General features: G+C 42.0%; 1 protein-coding gene across 6 annotated transcripts in view; it reads left to right on the forward strand.

Annotated features, from left to right (window-relative positions):
* The window catches only part of NBEAL2 (neurobeachin like 2), a 646,515-nt gene that overhangs the window by 385,254 nt on the left and 235,178 nt on the right, over window positions 1–26,083 (forward strand). For all 6 annotated transcript variants that reach the window (XM_069210922.1, XM_069210925.1, XM_069210923.1 and 3 more), the window contains 2 exons: window positions 15,306–15,389; window positions 19,543–19,641. In XM_069210922.1, coding sequence (XP_069067023.1) covers window positions 15,306–15,389; window positions 19,543–19,641 — 183 coding nt within the window. The remainder of the gene's footprint in view (window positions 1–15,305; window positions 15,390–19,542; window positions 19,642–26,083) is intronic.

A 26,083-nucleotide genomic window follows, 5' to 3' on the forward strand; every position in this document is an offset into this window, starting at 1 on the left:
TTGCTAGTAGAGTTCAAAAAGGGCGAAATGATGATCTAGTTCAACCTGTTTATTTTTGCAAAAATAATCTTTGTGAATCTACTTTCAAAAAAATTGAAACACAGTATTTTCCCCCAATATCAGTGCTGTGCCCCAATAATTGTGGGGACAATAGCAATAATAACCACATTGATGATAACAGTAATATTTATAGTAATAAATATTGACTGCATGCACTATGAAGCTCACAAACCAAGTTGAATTATCCGATAGGTAATCAAATAATATGTTTTATTAATTCCCAACTTAAAATACTACGTTTGTCAATTTAAGGATGTAATACTGAGTTAGCATTGAGGGGCTTAAGATCTGTCACCTTCAATTCTGTGGGTGATCCAGCAGCACTGTCATAGGCTGCAAGCCCTTAAGAAGGTAGCCTATTTAAAAGGGTAACTATAGTTTTCAGATAGTGCACAGATGAATTTGAATTGTCTTGATTTGCTAGGGCTTTAGTTTCTGGAAATTGTGCAGCATTGTGGGTGCTCGATTTGTGACAGGCCTGTAACTTGTCTATGAACACCAGCTACCTGCACTGTCCATGTACCCAGAGCAGCTTGATGTTTCTTCCATTATGTTCCAAACTGATCAAACTGCCTGCCCATACCTCTCAGCACCTCAGTGTCTTCCATGCATCTTAAGTGCTAAAAGCCATTCTGCTGTCCCTGGTACATCATGATTGTCGCAAAGCAAATATTTCTTTAGTGCTTAACTCTCGCAGAAATGCACTAAAAGCAAATTAAATGACCCACAGGGTGAGAATGGTTTGTATGAGATCATATAGAGTTTCAGTTGTAGGACTTGCCTCAGTTTCTTCTGCGGTAACACCATCCTTTCACCCCCATTGCCGCTCATCATTTCTTTGTCCCATGCATGCTGACATCACTGGTTGGTGTAGGGTGGGACTGCTCTAGCCTCTTGCTGTGTCACGTTTCGTTTAATGTGTCTTGCTGCTTGACCTTGTGTTTGTGTCAGTTTCTGTTTCTTTGTCTTTTTTGTTGTGGCTTTGGAGTGTTTGTTGAGATGCTACCCTCCTGGGCACTGGCTATCCAGTGGACCTTTCCCAAGAGTAAGTCACACTAAGCTGGCCTAACAGAGGGTGTTTGTGTGGATTCTGAGATAACCATGCAAGGTGGGTGGCTAATCTTTATTTCAAGCATTCTTTTGACACATTGTACTTCTCAGCCATCCATGAGTCTAGGTATTTAACACGAGGCCAAGCTTGGTTAAGGATAATTTAGAAGAGTACAACGTGAGCTTATTTTAAATCTTTTTTCGCATAGCTGAATTTGACCATAACTAAAAGAGTAGCTTACAGCTACTGGTTACTAAATTATCCTTTCAAAGTTTGTTGTCTCCCTTTCTCGCCTAACAACTTATCTTTTGACCGGGGGCACCTCGTTGAGAGAGTTGTACACAGATTACCAAAATATTAATAATCAGCCTCAATTTTTTTAACAAAAAGTCACTGTCTCTGCAATTTAGCTGTAACCTCACACAGTGAATTTCTTTTCTTAAGATATTCCCGAGTTCCAAAACATAATTTCTGTCAGCGATGAGATGAGTGATCTGGTTCCCAGGAGAACAGCTCTCTAAAAGGCAAGTAAGGCTGTGTCAGACAGGAGTACTCTGCAATTGTGCCCCAGCTTTCTGGTCCTTCTGCCTCAGCTCAAAACACAAAAAATTTACAAACTTTGGAAAGAAGATCTATGTAGGCAAGGGAGTGTAAAATTAGCTCAAAGTCAAAAAGCATGGCTGGGATGTGCAATGTCAGTGGTTTAATTCTCTTAAATTTATCACATTTCAGAATGTGTTCACAATAAAAGTTCCACCGCTTGAGCCACCGTTGGCAAATTAATCCTGCATGTTCATTTGAATGGCCTCAACTGTATATTGGTCCGTGTGTTTTTTTTTAACCTGATGAGGAAGATACTGCATGTGTGTTGATTGACATTGACTCCAGAATTGTGAAGGAGATTTCAAGTATCTTATCTCAAGGAAAATGATTCTAAATGCCCAGAAGATCTGGTTAAATGTGGTTGCATTGCCTAATGTGATCCAAGCCTTGTTGGCTGTGAGCCATGGGGTCACAGAGCAACCTAACACAATCAAGACTGTGAGTGCACAGTGGCTGACGGAGCAACAAAAGAACAGACTTAGGAAGAGGTAACATGGTATTTTCTGTTGTGATGCATGTCAAGGAAAAAAGAACAACAAAAGCACAAAATGTGATCAAGGTATTATTTCAGATTGCCAGTTGCTTGGGTTAGTATTAAAGTCCATTGTTCTTGTATGTGTTTCAAGGAATAAAGAATACCTTCAAATATATTTTAAATGTGTTTAAATAGTGGTGTGAATTGAAATGCTGTGCTACGTTTTTGTGGAAATTAGGTCAGGTTTCTGAAAAGTTATTTGCAACAAACAGATCCGTATGATGTTCCTACCTAGGTGTTCTTTCAGGTATTTTGGGGCACTTTGCAGAGAAAAACGCCCCTTCCACATATTAAGGCATACGGATATTAAGATAAAATTAAACCAGAAGAATAAAGCAAAGCCAATTAAATCTATGAAAAGTCCATAAATTAGAAAAAGCTACCTGAATAAATGAATGATTAATTAAGAAATTGCAATTGAAAAAATTAGGAAATTGCAAGATGCTGCCATGTCATTTGAGATGTCATCAGTCAGGTCATAGATGATCTCATAGCATGTCATGAGTGATGTCATGTGAGTTTATAAGCAGTGCTTTACGGGGCACAAGTTTTAGTTAGTGCTGCTAACGATAACTACTGAATTTCTGTATTTTGTTTTAATTCAAAATGTTCACATGGTCAGTGAGAAATTTACCTAGCTATAAGGTTACTTTAAGCTTTGTTTTTTCAGTGAATTTCTAAGGTTGTTTTTAAACAAAGACAGATTTCTTTTTTACACCTAACTATAATGTTACTTTTACTTTTTTTCAGTGGTGTTCTAGGGGCTTTTTTTTTAAAGTAAATTAATTATTTTTGTGAGTGTAGGTATGGTAGAATCACTCCATAATATATGCTGTGTTCAGACATTATTTTAGTAAAAAGTTTTTTTTTTTTTAATTTAACATATAAGGATATGGTTCACAGTTTGCAAAATCTTTCTAAAATGTGTGTGAGTATGAAACCGATAAATATTCAATATTTCAATTGAAATTGTTTAGTTGTTCAGTTATTGTAACTATGATATTGAGACATGTCACCAGCAATCTTTTTTTGAGGTTCCAATACTCTCGTGAGAACCTCGCGAGATGCTCACAAGCTTGTAAAGTTCTAAATTTCATTGTCATCTATTGTATATGGTTCTTTGTCATGTGTTTAGTTATTATTTAATGCTAATGTATAATGAGTAGTGAATAAAAGATGGTTGGATTTAAATATATTTTTAAAAAGTGATCGCTCTTGCAAGACGGCTGCTGAAGTTGGATGCACAATCCCCTGCATGGACTCGGAGGATGATGTATTTCCTGTTTGGCTGTTGGAAGCCACTCGCAAGATCGTACATTTAGAATTAAGTTAATAACAGTGATTTGCTGTACTTTTGGACAACATTTAACATTAGACATGTTTTTAAGGTAGAAAAATGTATTATGTATTGTTCTCTCTCTCAGATGACGGCTGAGCGTAGTAGGGTGTGGGGAGGGACTGGCTTCTACTTTCAGACTTCTCTCTCGGACGATGGGTGTGCATTGCAGGTGGTGTGGAGAGAGACTGGCCTCTCCATTGAGACCTCTCTCTCAGATGATGGGTGTGCGTAGCACAGTGTGTGGATGGACTAACCTTTCCATTCAGACCTCTCTCCATTATGATACGTATGTGTAGTAGGGTGTGTGAATGGACTGGTTTTTCCTTTCAGTCCTCTGTCTCAGATGATGGGTGTGCGTAGTAGTGTGTAGAGGATGGCATGCCTGTCCTTTCACACGTCTATCTGAGATGACAGCTGTATGTAGTAGTGTTTGGGGAGGGACTGGCCTCTCCTGTCAGACCTCTCTCTCAGATGACTGCTGAGCATGGTAGGGGGTGGAGAAGGACTGGCTTCTTCCTTCAGTCCTCTCTCTTAGATGACAGTTGTGTGTAGTAAGGTATGTGGATGGCTACCTCCCCTTTCAGACCCCTCTCTCAGATGACTGGTGTGTGGATGGACTGGCCTCTCCTGTCAGACCTCTTTCTCTCAGATGACGGGTGTGCTAGGTAGTGTGTGGAAAAGGACAGGCCTGTCCTTTCACACCTCTCTCTCAGACCATAGGTGTGCATCCTAAGGTGTGTGGAGAGAAAAATGCCTTTCCACAGAGACTGCTCTTTTGGATGATGAATGTGCTTAGTGTGCCCTATCGAAGCACCCGCCCCCCCCCCCCCCACTACAATACCTCTCCTTGACAACGGGTGTGTATAATGGGGTGTAGAGACTGTACTCTACTCACAACTCTTACCAAGCCAATGGGTGCAAATAGTAAACTCTGATAGGAGTCCTTCCTACAGTAGCAAGTGTGCATACTACAGTGTATTCAAAGATCACCTACTCCTTTATACTTTTCACAATCCCTCAAGATTGTAACTTTTTTAAACAACAAATTACCCATCTACTCATCACAGTACTTATCTCTTACACACTTCCTTTCAAACACAAGGACCACAATATGCATTACTACTAAGACTGTATTGAGAACTCATCTACTCCTTTTTACTATACACGGTCCCTCAAGATCCTAAAAATTTGTTAAAAACAACATACATTTATTGTCTTCATAGTAGTTATTTCTTAGACACCTCCTCTCTAAATCTAGGGGCACAGCACAAATTTCTGCTGCCCCTTATATGCCTTTTTAACTTCATTTCCACATGACCTCCAATTTTTCACAGTGAACAGTTATGGAGGCCATTTCATTTCTAGCATTGCAACAGCCAGCCAAGTAGAGCACTCAGAGGAGGCTTTTGCCCCTGCGAGAGTGTGAAGGCTCACAGGAAACAAGGCCCTGCTGACACAAGGCTTCATTTTTTATTTTGCGCTCTCTCTGGAGGCATGCGAGATTTTCACAAGCTCAACTGCCAAAAATTTCAATTATTTTTTTAACTTAATTTCTCAAAGACTATTGAAAGGAATCTACACCAAAGGCACAATCTGTGGACCAAAATCCAGCTTCTTGTCAAACTTGGTGCAACACTATTCAGCAGTTTTTGCTGTAGCTCTGCCGAACGAAGTCTAGAAAATGCATGGAGATTTTACATTTTGGGACCCCCTTTTTTCTCAGCCCCCTTTCGATGGATCGCCTCAAAACTTTCCAGGAAGGAGCTGTGGTGAATGGACTGTTCTTTTTGGACAGTTTCATCAAGATTTGTCAAACGGGGCCAAAGTTATTAGCAAACCAAAAAATGCTTCAACTATGGAAATGTGGAAAATGAGACCTAACTACCTAGTAGCAACGCAAATAGTTATATATAAATTAATATATACACACACACACACACATATGCATATAATCACTGAAAGGTTACAAGGGCTTTATAGTTATGTTCATGTTTTACCCACTCAAAACCATAGAAATTTAGCACTTATAGTTATACTTATGTTATAAAATGATAACTTGTGGCCTAAAGTTACTCTCCAGCACAAGTTATAGTTCCTCCGATAAGTATAACACTCTCCTGGGTTGACTATATATGGGGGTGGGCTTCCCCCATCGAGCATGGCCAAAGGAGTGGGTGTCTGCTGGGAAGTGGCTACAAGGCCTGGCTGTGTCTGGAGTGCGATTGGGTGCCTATGGGGAGGGTCTGGCCGCAGGGGCCAAGACCTGTGGTGAACCCCCGTTGTGCATTGCTGCAAACTGTGCGTGGTTGGTGGCTTAGGGGGGGGGGTTTGGCCATATGGCCTGGCCTGTGGCCAACTCCTGCCGTGCACAACTGAAAGCTGTTTGCGGCGGGTGTTGGATAAACGTAAAGTTATTAAATATCACTTAACGCAAAAAAGAATAGAAATTCACTGGAAAAAAGCAAAGTTTACGGGGATGTTATGGTTCACATTTTAAACACAAAAAACTGTATAAATATATATCTAAAATATTTTAATGAAAAAGGTTAAAAGGATGTTATAGTTAGGTGATAATGTCAGTTAAAACGTGCCATTTTACATTGAGAAAACAAATAAAATTCACCAGTTATAGTTCTCTCAAGTAACTATAACTCTTGTACTAAACTCGATCCCCCATCATGCATTCTTGTCATCAATGATGTAATTTCAAATGTTGCATTCACGTTATCAGTGATGTCAAAAACATGTAATGACTGATGTAATATGTGAGGTCATAAGCAGCATGTGGCTGAGTTACAGTTGTAAGTCATAATTACTTTTTATAATGTCACTGTAACCTTAGTTTTTTCATTAAATTTATATTTCTTTTTTTTTCAAATGTAAAGTAATATTTTGATGATATACATAAAGCTGAGGAGGCAGGGAAACAAATGTGTGCTCCCAACCAGCGGGAGCATTTTTGAAGCTCCCGACAAGTGAGACCACGGAAGCAATGTCTTGGATGTGTGGTCTCCCGGACAGAACAAGAGAGTCGGTTGCGGGGGATGGGGGCTTATGGTGGCTTTGGCTTGAATTCTTCTTTAAAATAGCAGCCTTGGGGAATTGGGTCCCTGGGGCCTTTCTATGTTTGGGAGCAGCCGCACACACTTCACCCTGTCACAAATATGGCTGTCCACTGGGCCGTGATCTGCTTGGTGTGGGGGGCGCACACCCCATTCTCCTTCTAAAAATGTGCTGTGCCTCGGTAAATGGGGTCCCTTGGGCTGAGACAGGGTTTTGGATGTGGGTTGTGCACCCCCTCCCCTTTCAGAAATTCATCGGGCTCCGAGGAATGGAGTCACAGGGGCAGTAATTGGCCAACACCCCCCTCCCCTTCTTAACCATGTGCCCGGGATAGGGTCCCTGGGGATGAAATCGGCTGGGAGAGGTGGGGGCTATTAGAAATGGGGTCTTTGGTTGACAGTCAGGTTACCCCCTGTTGAAGCAAGGACCCTCACTCTAGTCAGGGTAATAGAGAATCACCCTCAGCTAATCCCTGCTTACCCCCTTGGTAGCTTGGCAGAGCAGTAGCCTTAACTTCAGAGCGCTAGGTGTAAAGTATTTGTACCAACACACACAATAACTTAATGAAAACACTACAAAATGACACAACACCAGTTTAGAAAAATAGGAAATATTTATCTAAACAAAGCATGACCAAAACGACAAAAATCCAGCATACACAAGTCAAGTTATGAATTTTTAAAGGTTAGACTCAAAAATAGCGTTTAGAAACAAAAAATGCTTTGATGAGATGTTAACACGGCGTCGTGATGGAGTCGTTCCCCACAAGCCGACACCAGAGGCGCCGGACACGGAGTCGTGTAGACCCCCAAGTACAGTACCTTTGGTGAAGAGTGAAAACAAGCCGATGCGCGAAGTCGGGGATCGCGGCGTCTGTGCGAAACGTTTAATCCACGCGCTTCGAGCGGCGTCGGTCGCAACGGGGTGCGGCGACTTCCACTGAGCCGCAGACTTCAGCGGGGCTGCAGCGGCGTCGGGCCTGCGAAGAACGTCGCGTTCCAGCGAAGGTCACGGCGTCAGGTGCAGGCGGCGTTACCGGATTCAGCAGCGGCGGCGGTCCGGAGTCGTCTGAAGTCGATTTTCTTGGATTTCCACCAGCTTTCCTTTCAAGGGCCCAGGGACTGAATAGGGCACCACTTGTCGGAGCAGGAGTCTCTCCAGAGACTCCAGGTGTTGGCAGAGAGAAGTCTTTGCTGTCCCTGAGACTTCAAACAAATGGAGGCAAGGTCTAACTCAAGCCCTTGGAGATTTTTTCACAAGATGGAAGGCACACAAAGTCCAGTCTTTGCCCTCTTACTCTGGCAGAAGCAGCACTGCAGGAAAGCTCCACAAAGCACAGTCACAGGCAGGGCAGCACTTCTTCCTCAGCTATCAGCTCTTCTCCAGGCAGAGGTTCCTCTTGGTTCCAGAAGTGTTTCTAAAGTCTGTAGATTTGGGTGCCCTTCTTATACCCATTTTAGTCTTTGAAGTCACCTTTCTTCAAAGGGGACTCACACCTACTTGTGAAATCCTGCCTTGCCCAGGCAAGGCCTCAGACACACACCAGGGGGCTGGAGTCTGCATTGTCAGAGGCAGGCACAGCCATTTCAGATGAGTGACACCACTCCACCCCTCCCTCCTAGCAGAGATGGCTAATCAGGAAATGCAGGTTACACCCCAGCTCCCTTTGTGTCACTGTCTAGTGTGAGGTGAAAAACAACCCAACTGTCAAACTGACCCAGACAGGGAATCCACAAACAAGGCAGAGTCACAGAATGGTTTTAGCAAGAAAACGCTCACGTTCTAAAAGTGGCATTTTCAAACGCACAATCTTAAAATCAACTTCACTAAAAGATGTATTTTTAAATTGTGAGTTCAGGGACCCCAAACTCCACATGTCCATCTACTCTCTAGGGGGAATCTACACTTTAATCATATTTAAAGGTAGCCCCCATATTATCCTATGAGAGAGACAGGCCTTGCAACAGTGAAGAACGAAATTGGCAGTATTTCACTGTCAGGACATATAAAGCACATTACTATATGTCCTACCTTATCCATACACTGCACCCTGTCCTTTGGGCTACCTAGGGCCTACCTTAGGGGTGTCTCACATGTAAGAAAAGGGAAGGTTTAGGCCTGGCAAGTGGGTACACTTTGCCAAGTCGAATTTACAGTGTAAAAATACACATACAGACACTGCAGTGGCAGGTCTGAGACATGATTACAGGGTTACTTGTGTGGGTGGCACAACCAGTGCTGCAGGCCCACTAGTAACATTTGATTTACAGGCCCTGGGCACCTCTAGTGCACTTTACTAGGGACTTAACAGTAAACAAATATGCCAATCATGGAGAACCAGTTACATACACATTATAAACAGGAGCACTTGCACTTTAGTACTGGTTAGCAGTGGTAAAGTGCCCAGAGTAACAAAAACAGTACAATCTGAGTCCAGCACACATCAACAACCTGGGGAACAGAGGCAAAAAGTTAAGGGAGACCACGCCAAGGATGAAAAGTCTAACAGGGGCCAACTCACCCCTCACAATTTTTACTCAATACCCCAGAGTCATTTTAATAAAAAACAATGGTGCCCACCATTATGTTTTTTTTTTTGTTTTGTTTTTTAACAGGGATCCCATGAAAATACAGTGAAAGTAAAAAGAACTGAACACAACAATAAAAAGTTAATATAATTATGTTATTTATGATCTCTTGAACTAATCCAAATAAAAAAGTATCTTGTGAACAAAAAGGTTTGAGACTTGTTGACCTGATAATGATTGAAAGAGGTTTTTTTTTTTCTTAATTGCACAGGAGTTTGGTGGAGGTATTTTGATGAATGAACTACGTATCCAGAATTCGGACCCGCCGTTAGGGATAGGAAGAGAGAGAGAGAGAGATACACATGTCTAAGTAGTCTGAGATTGTCATGAAAATCTGCATGAGCCTTGCAGTCCAATCGTGGAAAACATAAGCGCCAAGTGAAAGAGGGGTTTGCTTTCCAAGTAGAGAATGGAACCTAGAAAAAGAGGAAGTTGAGGCTCATGGCAAGTTAAGGACAAAATATGAACTGCGCAAAGCGGCAATGTTTGAAAATTACCTAATACATAATACAAAAGCACAAAGCTGAAATACAAAACATGAGCCATTTAGGACTGGCCCCAAAGTGGCCGGACTATTCGGGAATGTCTTTCCGTTCTCCTTTATTTGTATGGGATAGCTGTAACAATTATATATATTATACCTTAGACCAGTGGTTCCCAAACTGTGCGCCACGGCGCCCAGGTGCGCCATCAAAACAAGACAGGGGCGCCATGAGCTGCATCATTACCGATAGCAGTGACCTAATTCTGCAGCTGCAAATTAGAACTTAGATAATCCCCTCCATTAAAAAAAGTCAGAAGCCGTTTTCCTTGTTTAGAGTGCACAGCTCGTGATTGTGGAATTTCGAGTGAGAAATTGAAATACAGCAAGGAAGGGCCTTGAAGTTTAATCCTCAAACACCATCTAGTGGTAGTAATTATAGTACACACTAGTTCTATTCACAAAAACCTGCAGGCTCAAGTTTATTAAGATTTCACACAATGTGAATAAACTTCAAATTTTGCTGTGCATTGTTGCATTAAAGAGAAAACAGAGTGCAGCACCATTTATGCAAAACTTTGCATGCTGCTGGTGTCACTCCCAGATCTAGCACACAAATAGGCTGCTTTGTGCGACGCACAGTCAAACACCAGAGTGCAGAGGAGAGCATATGCTGTCTAGCATAGGATTAGTACTGGAGACATTCCCCTCAGTACAGGTTTCTAAGCATAGTTGATATTGTTTCTGACTTAACCAATTATATATTTTTTTAATTAAACAACTGTTATATTTTTATGTTGATACATCTAGGATTATAATACCTTCATTGGCTTTATCCCAATTATTTTCAGCGTGAAAAATGTAAGTACTCCTGAGGCCCGGCTCACATCCTCCCACCGGCCCCCCCCCAAAAAAAATAGCATAATGGGGAGCCGCGGCCAATAGCCAATAGGTCAAGGGAGGCGCGGGTCAAAAAAGTTTGGGAACCACTGCCTTAGACTGATATGGTTAAGGACCTCCGCAGATGACGTAATCATGATGAAAGGGTCCCTATTCATTCTATCCCTAGGGGATCTAATCTGTTTCAGAGCAAACTCTCTAAGTCATTTCAGCCTGTGTCCTTGCCTTTAAATCATCCCAAAATAATTAGAAGTTGGCCCAGATCCTCAGTTTCCTGCACGTGTGTAACCTGGAATTAATAAATAGCATTATGAAAAAATGTCAGTCACCATGGAGGTCCCTATCAATTATCAATACACCTTGTGTGCACCAACGTTAGCATATGTAGGTTATTTGATGCATTGAGGTCTCAGCTCATCCACCAGTGCCTCACTGGAACCCCCTCCTCCCCCAATCGAGGCCCAAAAATAAATAAACCTAGGCCTTCTAGTCTAATTTCAGAAAATTTCACTGCCCGACATGGTCTCCTACATCCCCATATAAAACTTTTAAAAGCAGAATCAACTTTCTGAAATTAAGCATTCAGGATTAGAAACAGGATTACTAAAACGGAGACACAAACTTAGACCTTGTTTTCATTTTCTCAATGGTAGAGCAGCTGATGTGGATAAAAAGAAGCAATGTTGTAAGCGTGGACATAATTTGCCCTAAAGATGTTGAGTATCAGTAGTCTAACTGATGCCTTGGAATGTAGTGGAATGGACGGCCCTGGGGTCAGTGAGTAGCCTGTTATTACAAATAATCAGGGTTTTATTAGCATTCAGACAATATCCAGTTAATATGCAAACAGTATTGGCTTTCCTTTCTGCGGCAGAGGGGATTGTCCACGTTTTTGGTGAACATAGCAATATCATAATCATCAGCTGCTCTAGCCTTTATCAGAAATCCTTTCTATGAGCCATTTTGTTTTATAAATTTCTCATTATAAGGAGATAGGGGTTCAAAGAGTACCACATAAATGCAAAGGTGAGATCATGCACCCCGGGCAGGTACCCATGGGTCACCATTACCAATCTCACGTAGCCCCCATCAGTATCATCTCTGCTACAGGCCCAGCATACAACACTTGAATATTTGCTATAACTACATTAGGTTGTCTAGAAATATACCTGCTAGACATTCTAATATAATTTATGGTAACATTTGTCAAACACTGCTCTAATATTTTTGGGCATGACTACCAGTGACCCTGCAGTATTAAAGCACTGTTTCCAGTTCCAGCTTCCCTTATTTTCAAGGATAGTGTTCACCTTTGACATTTGCTATATTCATAAGCCTTTTCTCTCTACCTTCTACACATCGGCAGCTTTCTTGTGATAATTCTCCAAACCTAAGCACAGGCCATGGTTAGTTGTTGGCACATTATCACCTCTGGGAGGGGTGTCAATTTCTAGTGTCTCAATAATGCTGCTTCTTCAGTTTATGGAGATGTAATTTAGCTAATAACGTAGCCTGTCTATATTTAGCCTTCTTGACTGTGGAATATCCAGTTGTGCCTCATCTTATACAAGGTTTAAGGGTTTCCCAAATCTCTGATATGGATGTTAATCTTAAATTAAAACCAAAACATTATCTCAGCCTAGCTCTGGCTGTATTTATATTCCAGATCCTGTAGTAAACATTGATTGAAGGTTCACACAGCGCTACACCCTACGGGCACTCGATTAAATTGTTGTAGGTTTATCATCTGATGCAAATGTAGGCACATACAGATCTGAGCCTCTCTGAGAAGAAGAATGGAGCACAAAACTATATCAATATGTGAATATTGTTTGTTGGGGTTGGAGCAAAATGATTATCAGTCGCTTCTCCCTTTTCCATCATATGGACATCTTGAATTCGTTTATATACTTTGATGAGCTAGTGCTCATGGTGTGCCCTTCTGTTTAGTGGGCTGTTGGGATTTCTAAAAACAATGACCTTCCCATCCCATGGAGCTACCTCCATGGTAAAGGACTCAAAACATTTCAGGAACATCACAGTTCAGCCCATACAGGTAGCAAATCATTAGACCAGCATCGCATCTGTGCAATTGACAAATATTTCTTGCTCTAATGGCTTTAAGGTTTTCTGTAACCTGGCGCTGTTCTCTAGCATTATTTATGTTCATGACATTCTGTCTTACTACCATGAAGCCTTTATAGTAAAACAGATGGCCTTTCTTTATTTTAACTTATGTTTGCAATAATAAAGAAAATTAAAAGCCAGACAGTAGGTGAGCATTTTGAAAGTTGTAACATAGAATTCAGCTGAATCAGAAATTTGTGTTTCAGGGGGTCGCGTTAAAAAGTTAAAAAAGAAGCGGTTTTGAGAAATCACTGAAGACCAGTGAAATAGATTAAATCGAATGTGATTGAAATAATAAAATGCAGTTGCACCAAGGGAAGTAAGCTCAGCTGATCTGTCTTGACTAATTTCACTTTCACTGATCAAACAAGTACCTGGCCTATTTTATGTTTAATTTTACCTGATTTAGCACCATGCTTAGGTAACTCATTAGGAAAAATTACTCTATTAGGCAGGTTAACCTGCTCCTGTCTTGTGGGGGGTGAGGGGGGCTGATACCGCAGGGGTCGTACTCAGTCTGATCTTGTTTAACATATATATATATGAATCCACTGATTTCCTTAGTAAAAATACATAATATTTTAGTAGTTAACTATGCCGATGATACTCAATTAATTCAGTCTCTTAATCAGCATGGAGCAGTCACTTCTTTCTAGGCCTGTCTGATTGACATTGTAAAGTGGATGAACATTAACTCCCTTAAACTGAACAGGTCTAAAACAGAATTTCTCTGTTGCTCCCCGTCTAAGATATCGCCATCCCCTCAATTTCTGACCACTCCCCACTGAAGTTGAAATGCGCTCTTCAGAAACTTTCCGCAACCTTGGTGTAACATTTGATGCACATCTCTTACTTGAGAAACATGTAAACAATGGGGCTGGTGTTTGTTTTGCTCTGTTGCCTGGCTTAAGAAAACTGCTTTCAGTGCTACCTATACCTGCTAAATCATAAATTGCACAGGGCTTCATACTCAGCCAGCTCAGTTATTGCAAAGCCAGCCCCCTTGGAACTCCTGACGCCTTGATTCAGAGACTCCAGAGTCCAATCTGCTGCTGCGCTGCTGTTGCTGAATAGGCCGCATAGATCATCTGCCTCCGGTGCTGCCAGGGATTCACACTGGCTCCCTTAAAACAGAGAATCATTGTTCTAAATCAGTGTGCATCATGATTAGAGCCATGCAGTGTAAGGGCCCTGCGCGGCCGCAGCACAGACTGAAAAGATCTGTCCCAATGAGACCACTGGGCTCTGTGACTGCAGTTTTTTTGCAGGTTGCCAGATTTCGTAGAGCCTCCTTCGGTGGCCATTTCTTCTCTCTTCTAGCTGCCCAGATGTGGAATGCGCTTCCACGACTTGAGAGTGCATACTAAACTTCTGCGTTTCAGGGAAGCCCTGAAAACACGGCTTTTCTCGAAACAGTAACTGGCTCATATCTCACTATCCCTCAGCCTTATCTGCTCCTCTCTGTTTTTTTACAACCGTTGCAGTGCCAGGATACCAGTTTGGTCGCAGTGCGTTTACAAATGCTATACATACATACAAAAAGAGACTTGGAGACAACAGGGTAAGTAAAGCAATGCAGCTAGGACACAACAGTCTGCAGTACAAGTACCAATTGAGTAGCCAGTGGCTTGACATCTAAAGCAGCTGCTTTCTCACGGGTAAAGTATATTAGTAAAGAGGATTGAACACAAGCAGGTCTTGTTGCCAACTTGTAGATGTGGTACTTCTCAATAGTTTTATGATGGATTTTTCGATTATCCGGGAGTAAAAAAACAAACGTCTTTTGTTCTCCCTGTAAGAAATGAGAATACCTTGATCTGCTTTACAGATCATCACCTTTTAATGTGTAGATTTTCTTTAATTGACTATGTTTTACGAATTCTGATAAGCGATGGTTGGGCCCAAACATGTCTTCTACAGCGTGGGTGTACGTAGCTCAAGATTCAGTAAAGGGACAGTGCCTTTACATAGAGGAAAATGATCATTGGATTAGAATTGGAAGGAAAAATTACATTTTTGTTTGCGGTTGTATTACTCCACCTTCAACCTTTTTTTAATGCTATTGATATTGCCAAGCCGCTAACAAACCCAATTTTGGCCGTAAATTATTGGTGTCTTTTTTTACCTAACACAGCGGCACCTGTTTTATCAATCTCTAAATGATGGGAAATATAATTAATTTTACCTGAATTACAACCTGTGACTTGCAGTTTGCATGTGCCATGCTGTGCTCATTGAGCTTCACCCAACGCACCAAGCTGTATTGACAACAAGCAAAATCCTTTGCCATGCTCTCTCATTCATCTCATATGATGCTTTGTGTTTACATGGAGCTGAGAGGATAAGCCCAGGTATTGTTGTCCAGGTACCTACACAGCTTTAATTGTGAACAATCACCCACATTAGGATATATTCCTCATCCTTCTGCTTCTCTGTAGAACCTAACATCTGTGTTTTGGGCTCCTTGTTAGATCAGTGTGTGTGCTGGTGGCAGCCTGGGAAATGACAAACATGTTGCTTGTAGCAGCAAGTGCTGATAATTTCTTCTCCATCGTCAGGTGTTTGACAATGGATCCGACTCCATCACTGTCCACACCATCCGAGTCCTCACGTCGATCATGTGCAATTCCCCATCAGCAAAGGTAATTCCACCTGGGCGCATGCGGCTATTTGTCTTCAGTATCTGTTTCTCTCTCTCCTCCCTGGAGGACTGCTGCTTGGTGGTGTAATGCATGGTAAAGTATGAGGAAGACACCTCAGTGCATTGTTATTCATGAAATTATTGCAGGGAATTTGTTGCAGGATAGCTGAACGTATGAAGCTATAACAAAATCTAAAATGCTACAATAGAATAACATAGACTGCATTTGGCTAGATACTGATAGAAGGCACTTTATGAGGCTAGGACTGAAAAAATAAGAAACAACTGGTTAAAATAGGATGAACTAGAAGTCAGTAGAGGAGCTTATAATATAATAAATGTAAGAATAGACTAGAATACAATACTAAAATAGAGACTAGAAAACGGTAGAAGAAACTAGACCAATGGAACTGTAATTGAATATACTAAAATAATATATAAGTGGTTATAATAGGATAAATTAGAAGTCAGTATAAGAGCTTATATAATAGAAGTACAGATTAGACTAGGCAAAGGCACGAAACTAGAGCTCAAAATATGTTGAAATAGAAATATTTTGGGATAGTAGAAGAGAAGTGAATAGACAAGGCTAAAAAAGCATAGGATAATGTAGCCCTCTGTTTATAGAGTTTAGTCGTATGGGCATAAGTGAAAGTCACTAGGATACAATGAATAGAATAAAACATCACAGGCTGCAGGAAGCTATAACAGTAAAAACTAAAAATAGGGATTAGCACAGTAAAGTGTGAGGATCTGGGTGTACTATATGGTAGGGCTAGGTAGTCTCATAGTGGAGTACACTCGCAGAGTCCTTTTTGGGAAAGAGCAGTATTGTTTACTTGTACTCTAGCTCAACTCTGTGTAGTGGCTGCAAGCAGTGAGGCTCAAGAAAATAATTTAGTTTAAAGCATTTAACAGCATTTTATAGCGAAATAAGAAAATCACACACCAGTAAAAAGACACCACAATTTATATAAATTAAGTGTACTTTTGTGAATTTTTAGAGTGCTTGATCATCAAAATTGGAGGAAGGGTTCTGAAATTACATATTTTAGAACTTTTAAATGCAACTGCAAACAAGCATTGGTAAAGTAAAGTTTGAAAACTTTTGGAAAGTGTGAAAAGTATTCCTGCCCGACCAAATCTGACAGAAACGAGGTGTTTTGGGTCAGAAAGTATACTTTACACAGTTATCTGGCTGCCAGAGTGATTTTAAAGCAGGTTCCCAACTTTTATAGAAGACTGCCAGGGGAAAAACTGAGCCGTCCCGATGCTGGGGGATACAGGGAAAGATGCTCACAAGGGTGCTCTGGTAGTGATGCAGTCAACAGGTTCATTCTGTGGTGGGGCGAACTTGGTCACTTAGATCGACGTCCCTCGAAGTCCTCTGTTGCTGTAGTTGCACAGCTACGGCTGTACTACTGGTGATGACACACCACGGTTGGAGGCAAAACCTTTGGTCGGGGTCTTGTACCATTATAATCCAACAAATCTGGTCACTGACAGCTCTCCGGGTTCCTGCAGACTCTGGTGCAGACTTTGGCTGTCTTAGATTCCTTTGTTGGTGTGCCTGGTGACAAGTAACAGGGAAGCTTCCACATGGGGAACTACTTTGTTGAGTTGGGCTCTTTCTGCTCTTGTGTCTTCATAGTGGGTTCAATGGGACCAGTCACTTGATCCTTGGAGTCACTGGAGTTGGCAAAGCTGGGAAACAGAGTTTTCCTTAGGTCAGCGGCCAGAGGGAAGGCCCCCCTCACTGGCCCAAAAGTCTAGCAGGTGCATTCCTCTTGGAGGTGCAGCCTCTCTTTGTGCAGTTAAAAGCCAGCAGGAGAAGCCTTCTTCAGTACTTTCTTCTTCTCCAATCGTGAACTAAGGGTAAGGGTCTCAGAAACATGCACCAAGGGGTTCATGTGGTCATTAGCCAATGGGCTACTGGGTCCCTTCCTCTCTAATGAAGCAGGTCCTGTGATATGTGGCTCCAGGCTATCCCAGAGTGCCCCATTCTTGCCCATTTGTGTCAAAATGGCACAACCCTTCCTTAGACATGAGGAGCAGGGTAGCCCACCCTCTGGGTGTGGCTACCAGTGGGCTACATGCTCACAGGAAAACCAGTTCCAACACTGGTTTCCCCCCTCTTGGCCCTGTCTCCTAGATGTCTGCAGGAACAAAAGGTATCTTGCTCAGGCGTCTTGTTACCAGCAGCCCTTCAAAGGCGGCTTCACCTTTGAAGCTCACCTTTTGTGCCAAGACCATTTGTAGCCTTCCTATGCGAGGAGGTCATATCTCATTCCACATGTAATGCTTTTGTTCCCAGGACTGGAAGTCATTCACGTATCTCCCCAGGTGGTCAGAAACAAGTCTGTGTGAATGGCCTTTGTGAGGCCACTGTACTAGCTGGAGTGCAGGGTAGCAACTTTCTGAAAGTTGCTTAAAATTAATAGTGACCTTAAATCCGATTTGGCCATCAAATCAGGTTTAATTTTTTCATTAATTTGAAATCTTACTTGACCTGCCTAGGTGGTTCCATTCAGGTGTTAGACTTGTTTAAGTGTAAACCATTTAACCATGTGTTGGCCATTGGGGCTTCTAACCTTCCCCAGGAAAATGACAATTTGGAAGTGTTGCTGGAAATATTGCTCCCTGCCATAGGACTTGGTAGGCCTGCTTTAGGCAACTCTAACATATATACTTAGGGGAAGTAATCCCTTTGCCTTTAGGGGTAATGGCAAAGTTGAGTTATCAATGTGGAACACTGCCCTTTCAGTCTGCAGTGGCAGGCTGAGGTGTCTTTCACATTTTGTACATGCAGAATGACACAAACAGTGTGGCAGTCCTATGTGGACACTCTGCCTTACATGCCCTGGGTACCATAAGCTAGGGACTTATAAGTAAGGCAGTGCTTGCCAATTAGGTATAGCCAATTAAACATACTTTTGTACAGGGTTAACACTGGCACTGAGATCTGGTTAGCAGGCCTCAGTACACTCTCAAATTCGAAAAACCAGCAGCATCAGTGGGGGTGAAAATGTAAAAAGGTGCATTTCCTTACATAAAGTTTACAGTTAAGGAGGTTATGCAGGGCTATTGCTGAAGAGAAGTGATAGAAAGTGAAGGCAAAGGGATTGAAACAGTTGAACTAAAATGGTAAGAGCAATGTCAGACGGAATGAATGAATACAATGGAGCAGAGGCACTGTACTGATAGAGACAGGAAAATACAAAAACAGTAGATTACAACAAAATATACTATATCAGAATGGAACTGAAATTACTAGATTGGGAGATAGTTGACTGTAAGGGAAGATAATATAATAGCACAAATCAGATTGGACTGGAACCTAACTGCTCAGGGCAGTCTAGAATGCAATAGAGTCCTGGACTTATATTTCATAATACTTGAATATAAGAGAGTTAATTACCATATAAGTAATGAAAAAGAAAACAATAAAACGGTGAGTAAAAAGTTTACATCTGAACGGCAGGGACCTAATTATAAAAGCATATAATCTATTAGGTTGTGGTCATTAAAACTAGAGATAATATAATATGCTGTAATGGTAATGTTGAATAACCGAAAATAGAATGCAAGCGACAAGACTGAATGATACACAAATAAAATGCTCTAGAACAGAATAGATTAATTGGAACAAAGTGGATTAGGATAAAATAGTAAAAGTTTAAAATAAGGTACACCAGAATGGTTTGCACTTTGCATATACTGTGATGGAACACCATAGAAAAAATAGACTGCGGTGAAGGAGAACGAAGTTGACTAGATCAGAAGGGAATAGAATAAACTAGATTAGGCTCAGTAATAATAGGCATAGATTACCCAACACTTTGAAAAACATGACAGCGTGTATTTGACCGGACACACAGTAACTGAAGCAGTGACGTTGACTAAATTAGAGTAGGTTAGACAAAGAGTTTACTACACAAGTAAACAACAGAAGAGACTAGACATTGAAAACAGCTGAATAGACAATACATAGACCATAACTAGGTAATTTTAGATTGGATTGGACGAGGTTTGACACAATTGCCAGTTAGCCAAATTGTTCAAAATGTTCCGCACAGGTTGTGTAGCAATAGTTCAGACGTACAGAAATGTTCTATGGATTCAAATGTTTTAATGTGTTCTTTATACTTTTGCAGGAGGTGTTCAAAGAACGAATAGGCTACCCTCACTTGTACGAAGTCCTGAAGACTCAAAGTCAACCAACCAAAAGCCTTCTTCAAGAGCTACTCAACATGGTAAGCAGAGACAAAATGTGGATGGTCTGGTACTGAGCCTAAGACCTCAGTCTATCTTCAGGGATTGCTGGATTCCGAAGTGCATTCTTCTAGCAACGTTATGAGTCTCTGAACAGCGTCTTTTCCCTGTCTGTGCTTGCTATCATCAGAAATGTTTAGTAGATAGAGTAGTCCGCAAACAAATGTAATGCTGACAGTACCCTTCTTGGCGAGTTTTGCCTCCACACTGAGGCATTTAAGATTTCATAGAAAACTGATGATACCATCACAATTCTGTTTGTGGTATTTCATTCCTTACAATACACTGACTCATTTCACAAGACAATTGTATCAGTAAACCTTTGTTTTAGCCCGAATATGACTCCATTTGTGCCTGACACCTATGTACAAAAGCAGACCTGTCAAGCGTAAATGTTAATAGTACATAATTGTAGGCCACAGATGCATAGAGTTATGTAGTACTAAACGCCTCTCAAGGTGTGGTGACTTAGAGGTTCAAGGCATTGTTTGCCATAAGAGTTTTTAAACAGCCACACTTTTGCTTCATAAGTTTTTTGGAATTTCTAATCTCCTCTCTTACCCCCTTCCACCCTGGGACCAGATATGGGGTAACTAAGTTTGCAGCGGAAGGGCCATGTCCCGTAAGGAAAAAAATCTACATTCACTCATAGGACTAAATTTCTTCATCTCCAGACGTACTACTGAGATGTTTGTGAAATCACAAATGTCATACTTTTACACCTGTTGGTAATGGTACCTCTACTGGTGTAAATGTACATCTTTTCTTTGTGACTCTAGTCCACTATGTCCTGTATTTTCCACACCAAATAATAAATGGTGTCTCGACTTACATTTCAAAGTGCATCTGAATTCCATGTCCTTGTGAGTATGTTTTGCCCGTGTTTAATTTGTAAAAAAAAAAAAAAAAAAAAAACAATTCGGCATTGTAACAAAAATCACAGTTGTGGTGTAACCTTTTTGCCGTAGGACAACAGGAATATAAATATAACATTTCAGTTTAGCTGCGATGTCCACTTCTTATTGCAAAGCAGTTGATATGTCACCTTCGTGCTGGAAAGGATCCGTGATAAAGTTTCAATATTGTATGTCAGTTATGATGTACTTAGTTGTTGTAGGCAATGTAGATGTACACTAGTAGCCAATCAATCAATAATTTATTTATTCGGTTTAAAAATTTACTACCATAAATACATATAAATACATATAAATACACAATACATCACAAAATCTCTAGCCTCAATATCCCCCAGATAAATTTTTTTTTAAACAGTTAAGAAAATAAAGATTACATACAAAATCACTATATAAATAATGGTTCCATAAAAAGCAACAATTTAAAACCAACACTAACCAAAATTTAAAAAGTTAAAAATGAACATTGTTCCGCCAGGTTATAGCTCCCTTTAAAAAGGAACCAATCCCATGCCAGACCAACGCATCAGAGGTCATACTCAGCCACATAAAAGCTGGGCGGTATCGCACAAAACTCCTTTCCCTCAAAAGTTGGACTAAGTATCGTTGCCTGAAAGGTGCATAAAATTCACGAAACATAGTAAAATGGATTAGGGTCTGTGGGGATACACCGTCACACGGTCACAATTTTATAGAGTTCGGGTCAAACTTCCCTAAGGGGAAATACAAATTGATTCTAATTACCCCCAAACTGAATTGCGTAATGAGGATCCTCTCCCATACATTTTTGACCTCCAGGAGATTGGTCTGTGGGCCCACCCCCATCTTTATCATGATAAAATCCTTCTTTAACTCCACCTCCTCCCTCTTAGCTGTTGTGATTTTTAAGAAATTCTCCTTCACCCATTTTTATCTGCGGTAGATAGACCCTCTGGTGCATCAAAGATGTCTAAACGTCCCAAAGCTCTGGCTACCTTTCTTACATAAGCCAACCAGGGAATTTTCTTAGCATGATCGCAGGTCAGACAATCCCGCAGGATTTCCCTGTTAAGGGACGCAAATTCATTAGACCAAATTGAGATCCACAATAAAATGGGAGCAATTTTAATAGCATCTTCAATAAAATCTAGATCCATCTCAGCATGCAGGCAGAACCCAGAAGTGTTTTGGACCACACCTAATAATCTTCTACAAAATCGATTTTCTTCAATCCCAGGGACCCTGTTTTCCATATAGCCCCAGAGTGGGGCCCCATACGTCAAAACTGGAAGACATTTAGGTCTATAAATCTCCAGCAGGGGTTTGATAGGTTCGTTGCCCACCCTGGCTGCGAACTCGAACGTGGCACCTACAGTTGAATTAAAGAGTCTCCCTCTCTTAGAGATGCAGGTTTTCCAGGTGACCCTATCAAAAATCACTCCAAGATAAGGAAATTCTTGTACCTTTCCAATTACCTGTTCCTTTATTTTCAGCGCGCCCACCTTATTCAAAGGTTTGCCATAGACTATAAAATGAGATTTACTACAATGTATGTATAAATCCAGGGCTGACATAAAAGTATCATATGCTTTGACCGCCTCACGTAAACCATTCATGGTGCGGGCCATAAGAATAGCGTCATCTGCATATATCAGAACTGGAATACTCTTGCCATTGATTCTAGGAGCGTCCTTTCATCTTTCAACTAAAAAATCATACAATCCATTTGTATATAACAAAAAAAGGGTAGGGGCCAGAACACACCCCTGTCGCACTCCCCCATTTGATTAAAAAAGCTCTGTACTCTCACCATGCACCCCCACCCTCACGTTAGCATTGGTGCCTAAATGAAGTTAACGCAGAAGCTCCACAATATGAGAATCCAACCCCATTTGGGTTAGCCTATCCCAGAGCTTACTGCGATTTACTTTATCAAAAGCGCAGCTTAGGTCAATAAAGGCAAGGTACAGGGTACCCCTCTTGGCTTGTGTATATTTGCCAATCAGCATAAGCAGATTCAGACACTGCTCTAGGGTACCTAACCCTTCCCTAAAACCATATTGAACCCTTCTCAGGATTTTATTGTCAGACATCCAATCCTCAATACGTCTTAGAATTATCTGACCTAAAATTTTTGCTGAAGAGTCAAGTAATGAAATCAGGTGGAATGACTTGGGGTCATTGCGATTACCCTTTTTATAAACGGGTACAATACATGCCGATCTCCAGGAATCTGGAATTCCTGCACTAACCGCTGCGTTGAGGACATTAAGCAGCATGGGAGCCCACAACTGTGGACAATATTTATATAGGTCCATTGGAATAGCATTGAGGCCCTGGGCTTTGTGACTTGCGCTGCATTGCAGAGCCTCCTTTACCTCCTCAAGGTTAAACCTAATGGGCAAATCGGGGGGATGTCCCTGCTGATCACCCCTTAAATCCCCTATACGACACCCCGAGAAAATTTCACAGAGATGGGTCACCCACCTCTCAGGTGCAATAATACATCCCAAACCCTCAGAGGTTTCCGTCTCAAATAAGCCCCTGTTAACCACCTTCCAGAACAGGCCAGGGTCTTTGAGTAATGATGCTCTTTCCAACTCCACCCAGGCCTGCTCCTTAAGTTGTTGCTTCCTGGCCCTCAGGACGGATTTATAGTGTGCCCTCGCATCTCTTACAATAATTATATCTCTCTGTTGTTCTTTCAGTTCCTTCCTCAGGAATTTCTTAGCCTCATAACAGGGCTTACTAAACCAGCCACCCTGTTGGTTACACCGAGGCTGGACGACTTTGGTCATACCTTCTTTGATATCCCTATTTACTTTGGATATAGCATCCATGACTTACCCCGGGCTGGAAGAGTCAGCCAATAGAGTACCTAAGAACATATTTAAGTTTTTCCCCACTACCCTCTCTGTTACTTGCTGAATGTTAACTTGCTTCCAGCCAAGTAGTCTACCCTGATCTTTAGGTCTCACTAAGGCTTGCCCACCCGCACTAACTTCCACATCGTCTCAGGAAAATTAAAAGAAATCCTAAGAGGATTGTGGTCACTAAAATACTGCACCACCACTTCGCCGCCTCTGACCATGTTCCTTATGGGTGGGGACACAAAAATATAATCAGTAGTTATTCCAGCCCCTCTACCTACAAAAGTGGGGGCCTGCTGTGTACCCACCACTCCCAAATCGCAGAAATTCAAAAGGCCCAAACTCTTTAGGCCTTTAATCAAGGCCCCACCCCTCGCATCATTTAATCCCTCAGCTGAGTTTATCCTATATTCCTGTTCAAACGGGTTCTCCATAGTATTATGGCTCCTAATTTTAGCATTAAAGTCCCTTGTCACCACAGCACAGAAAGCCTTCCCAAGCCCCTTCAGTCTACAGTTGATTTTCTGCAAGACAAAAAATAGGACTTCAGTTTGTCAACCAGCGTCCCAAACAGCAATATAGAAATTTACCAGTACAACATTAAAATTGTTAGAAAAGACTACCCAGGTGATTAAGATACCCTGATGTTTACATATACTATGATAGGCTCTTGCTATTTTGGAGGATAGAATCCGGGTGACTAAACCCCCTTTAGGACGACCACCTTGAGACCTTACGGGTGGGTACTGTAAATCTTTGGAAACCATCCCGCACAGCCAACCCATCCGACCAGGTCTATTGGAGTAAGATAAAATCATAATGTGCCACAAAGTTTAGCCAATTACTATCCAGGAGCTTAGAGTCATACCCTGCTACATTCCATGAGATGAGACAACACTTAAAATTTGGACTGTCCCCACCTTCCATAATCAAGGCATTGAGAGGAGATTCTATCTCCCCGTCTGTGTGTCTCTGCACATGGTGTCAATCCACCCTCTCCAGCTACGAGGAGGTAGGGAGCTCATTACCCATACTAGTTGGCTGCAAACCACCCTGGCCTCTGTTAAATTCCCTAGTTGAGATTTCACCACTCGACTGGATGTGGTTATAAAAAAACAAAAAAAAACAAAGGGACCATACCAATCTTGCTCTTCAGCTGGAATGACAGACGTTGTGACAAAAGGATCCTCTGGGCCAGGGCTGGGTATCTGCAGTTTACAATCCCCATTCCTTTCCTTTACCCGGGGCCCGACCCAATCAATTCTTCTAACAAATAAGATATCCTCAAAATCATTGCAAATAAAGTCACAGTTTTTACTCAGCCAATGGCAGGTCTTATTCTTTAATTGAACCATGGACTCACTTATGCCCGAAGCTAAGGTGGGGGACATCGGTGAGCACTACCACATAAGGTACACAAGCTGGGGGGAGCTCTAAGCGAACGGGGGGGGCTTTCATCAAGTGTGGGGTTTGGGACTTGTTACTGTCTTGAAGCCCAGCAAGCCCACTACAGTGTAATCCACCACACCAGACCCCCCCTCTACAGTTTGTCCTATAAGTTGCTGAAGAATCTCCAGAAGCAGTCTCCACGCGATGACTAGCAGCCCCCAGGATAGGATAGCTTGGGGGAGGTTGCATCTCTCTCAGGAGGGGACTGGGGTTTTCTTTTTGTTGAGGCATCCCCTCAGCTGAACTACTTTGGCACCTAGAGTCCAAAGGGCCCTCTATAACAGGGGCCAACCTTGGCCATTCTTTGCCGCTCAACCGGGAAACTGTTGTTTCAAGCACCCGCAGTTTCTCCATAACCGGAGCCAGACAAGACTCAATCATTTCTTTGAATTTTGGCAGTAGATTTTCTAAACGTAGACCAGGGCACTGTTCTACAGGGCCCAGGGGGTTTGACTGAGGTTTGACAGACAGGGGCAATTTTATTTTGTTTCTGGGTCATTCTACCATCTTATTCTTTTTCAGAGGAGGGCTACTACTGCCCGATGGAGAGACCATCAAGAGCCTCTTATTCTTCCTTAAACCTACTTCCAAGTCCTTAGGCCCTGATAACTCTGTCTCTGCTTGTACTGGGGTTTTGAGCAGTTCCTCCTGGCCGATCTGAGGCTGTCCATCCTCGGCCTCCATAATTCCCAAACCCCCATCCTCTGTGGAACTTTTTTGCCAGTCACCCATTTCCAGTGAAAGTCTTCTTTCTGCATAGTCAATCTCCCTAGTAACTACCCCAACAGCACGTACAAGAAAAGAATCCAGAGTAGAATTTCCTTTCCCCCTCCACTATGCTCCCCATTTAGCAGTGACCTTCTCCTGCCCATCCTCACAGGTTGCTACTGGGGCCTCAGGAGTCCCTCTGATTCCTCGCAGAAAGCACCCACAGTTTTTGTGGGACTCATATTCCTCAAAGTTCCACAGGTGTCCCGTGCCGCGGGAAGCTGACCGGTTCAATAAGCGCTGAAGGGGGGGTATGGGCTCCGCCCCCTGCTCTTTGCTGGCAATGTTTTTGTGGGACTCGTAGTCCCCGAAGTTCCACAGGTGCCCCGTGCTGCAGGAAGCTGACCAGTGCTGTAAGCGCTTAACGGGGGTATGGGCTCCGCCCCCTGGTCCTTGCTGGCAACGTTTTTGTGGGACTCGTAGTCCCCGAAGTTCCACAGGTG

This window comes from Pleurodeles waltl, chromosome 10 (assembly GCF_031143425.1).
Source record: "Pleurodeles waltl isolate 20211129_DDA chromosome 10, aPleWal1.hap1.20221129, whole genome shotgun sequence".
Classification (NCBI taxonomy): domain Eukaryota; kingdom Metazoa; phylum Chordata; class Amphibia; order Caudata; family Salamandridae; genus Pleurodeles; species Pleurodeles waltl.